At 33.0% G+C, this 3,389-nt stretch overlaps 1 protein-coding gene across 1 annotated transcript; it reads left to right on the forward strand.

Moving 5' to 3' along the window:
- The first annotated feature begins 175 nt into the window (after positions 1-175).
- Positions 176-1,324, forward strand: LOC107483556 (uncharacterized). The gene is made up of 2 exons (XM_016104175.3): positions 176-456; positions 542-1,324. Exons 1-2 carry the CDS (start codon positions 385-387, stop codon positions 1,025-1,027), a joined length of 558 nt encoding a protein of 185 aa, XP_015959661.1. The 5' UTR covers positions 176-384; the 3' UTR covers positions 1,028-1,324.
- Positions 1,325-3,389: the final 2,065 nt, after the last annotated feature.

A 3,389-nucleotide genomic window follows, 5' to 3' on the forward strand; every position in this document is an offset into this window, starting at 1 on the left:
AGAAATAATTTGCATAGAAAAAATTTGTATTTGGCAATTTCTACGGATGAAATAACTTGTTGTGGATAGAAAAAATTGGTCATAACTGCTGTGAGAGAGTATTGTAAGAGGTATACGTATAGCATATTATATTAGTACTAGTTGTGGTGATTATTAATTATGGGCGTGACTCTCACATTTGTGGGATGAGAAAATTGACCCAAAGTTAGTAACACAGGGATTCACTACTTGCCCTGTGTTTCCGCGTAATGAACCTTATTCAATTCTAGGCACCAAATTTGTGAATGTGAACCCACCCCACCCATTATTAACTAATGCTTTTCTGTTCTCTTTTCTCTCTCTCCACTCTCCTTCCTCAGCTTCTGCTCATAACAAACAAACATAATGTCTAGCAAGTCCCCAGACCCTCAACATTTCAGTGACTATGGCTTTGACCCTCAAATCAACTATCTCCAAGTAAGCACTATCAAAATCTCTATTTTATTTTAACACCACAATGCAATAATTACTATTATTTTAATTTTTTTTTTAACTAAACCAGGTTTTGGAGGAAGCCATGAAGCACAAGCGTGACACATCTTCATCTTCGTCAAGATCCATAGACTCCATACACTTCAAGCTTCAAAAGCCCATTTCCAAGGATCATGACTCAAGGACCAGCAGGCTTCACAAGCCCGCCAAGAAGAAGCGCTGGTGGAGAAATGCCCTCTTCTTCTTCAAGTTCAGGTGGGCCCACTACCACCAAAACATCAACAACGTTAATGATGTTCACCAGGCCCGGGCCCGGGCCTTCCGGGCCTCAATGTCAGGCCCGGTGTACTTGACGGAGAGCAGAAGCGGGTCCTTCTCCCCTTACTACCGTACTGCCAGGCGGCCGTCCTCCGGGCCCCTGGCCGGAACCATGATGCCGCCGGCGAAGGGTGACGTGGAAACACCTTACCTGAGCCTGAGGGACCTGAACATGGAGCAGCAACAACTCCAACAGAGGGTGTCCACCTCAGCCAAGCCCATATACTTGGTCACGTAATAATTAATAATAATAACACACTAATTAGGTTGTTCTCCTTACAACTTTGAAATCTCATGTCTTAATAGTTAGCTAATATTAACGGGTAGGGTTTAGCTCTCTCGATTCTTGATGATGTCTCTTGCATTTATGTTAGTTTGGTATATTTTGGCTGAAATAATTGTGACATTTTTACTCACATTATTATTTCGTTTCCTATATGCATTATTGTCTCATTTTAGATCCATTTTTTTTTGTCTCTTAATCTGTATGTATGTATTGTATTCAAACTAACAAATGCATATTGAGTTAAATTAATATTCCAGAAAAGTGAATACAAAGATCATCTTTTATTTTGTTTTTATAAATTATCTTTTAATCTAACCGAAGGGGGTTTCAATTGTTTGGTTTGATACATTGGGGGAAAGGCCGAATCCTCCTTTTTGTGTTTGTGACACACTTTTATTAGGGGGAAAAAAGATTAAAAAATCAATATGCAAAGTGGAAAGGAAACTGACCTCTCGTGCTTTTGACCAAAAGTCCCACTTTCTTTTTTGTATTTTTCCTTTTCCTTTTTCTTAAGCTAGTATAGTAATCTAGTTTGTTAACTAATCTTGTTGGATCTGTTATGAAGTATAAAAATTGATTTTGTGAATTATATACATATATTTTTACCTGTTTCTACTCTCTTGTATCTTTGTCCTTAAAAAGAGGATCATGCCTATTGGATAGTTTAATATAGTTTGTTGGTAGCTGCACGTTACTAATATAGCGCCAAGGTTTGTGTCCGTTAATTTGGACCCATCTGGAAATCTTGGGAGTCTAGACAGAGACCGAGTTACACTGTCACAACCCCCAAGATCCAATCTAAGTTTAGCGTTGTTTTTTTTTTTTTTGGTTGCCCATGTTATTTTCCATTTCATGTTACAATGGATTAATATTTCGTATATTTGAATTTTATTTAAAAATTTATTATTAATTATAAATTATTACATATAAAAAACAGAATTTGATTTATACAACACATTTACACACACATCCCACATACACACTAACCTAACAACTATACTAGGATTCGAAGCTGGCGTGGCTTCATTTGAGTTTAGCCATTTAACTTTGCCTTGGGGCGCCGGGGTTCACCATAGGGCCCAAACGACAACGTTTAACAATGTGCACAAAAAGATGGGAAAGCTGCCACTAGCCCACAATTTATATTATTTCTATCTTGTATATTAAATTTACACGCCTTTTTTCATTGGATGAAATTGTGTTATACTTATATTCAATAAATCGTATAAGTTAGAAAAGAAACTGAAAAAATTCAACTACTAAAGAATCATGAAAAAAGAGAGAAAGATGGAGGATTCAAGAATGGTTTGTGTAGACGTGTAGTTCTTTTAATGTTTGAAATCTGAGTACGAGCTAATGTATTTATAGATTTCTTATTGAGTTATTGAATCACATGAGTTACTAAAGAAATTGAATGAGAAATTAATGCGCAAAATAAAAATAAAATTGCACTAAAATGGACGGTTATAAATTAGTACTTGAATAAGAAAAAATATAGGTAGATAATGAAAATACTAAATAAGGTGAATAATTAATATATTAGATGTTCGATTCACTAGATGTGCGGATGGTTATCTAATATTACGATTTAGGTAGGTAATTTGAAAGTATAGTGCATTTTTACTTTATTAGATTAATTTTAAAGTTTATTATTCACATTATTCACAAAATTCATTGTCTATCTAACAAAGTCTTTTTGAATAATGTTATAAGACCAACACAATATATTATTTTCAATAATAGGTAGCCAGTAATAATATTTAAAAATGTTGGTTAAAAAAATAGTGTTAAACTGTTAACTAAAGATATTAAACTACTATAAAAATATTGAATAATATAAATTAAAATTATTGGCTTTAAACTTCTTTTTATATGATATAAAAATATAAAATAATCCTAATTTAATGGTTAAGACTTAAAAGTTGTGTTTAAACTTCATAATTTAAATGTACTGGATTTTGCCTCCGCCGTAATAATCACTTTGGAGTTATTCATGGTCAGCTTAATTTATCTAAAGTTAGACCTAGTCATTATATATCTATAAAGTTGTCTTTAATATATATTTGGGATAAGTCCTAAAGTTGTTCTTAACATTTCAATCGTCCTATTTAAGTCTCCTGCCGTTAGAGATTCATTAACAGAATTGACAGCGGGACAAAATTGAGACGATTTTAAAACGTTGAGGATTTAAATAGGACAAAAATATTGGGGACAAAAATGATACATAAAAATAAGTTTTAATTTTATCTTTCAATAATATCAATTTTTTATTGTATATAATATTTAATTATTTTTTAATCACATCTAAGTAAAT

Source organism: Arachis duranensis, chromosome 4 (genome assembly GCF_000817695.3).
Source record: "Arachis duranensis cultivar V14167 chromosome 4, aradu.V14167.gnm2.J7QH, whole genome shotgun sequence".
Lineage (NCBI taxonomy): Eukaryota > Viridiplantae > Streptophyta > Magnoliopsida > Fabales > Fabaceae > Arachis > Arachis duranensis.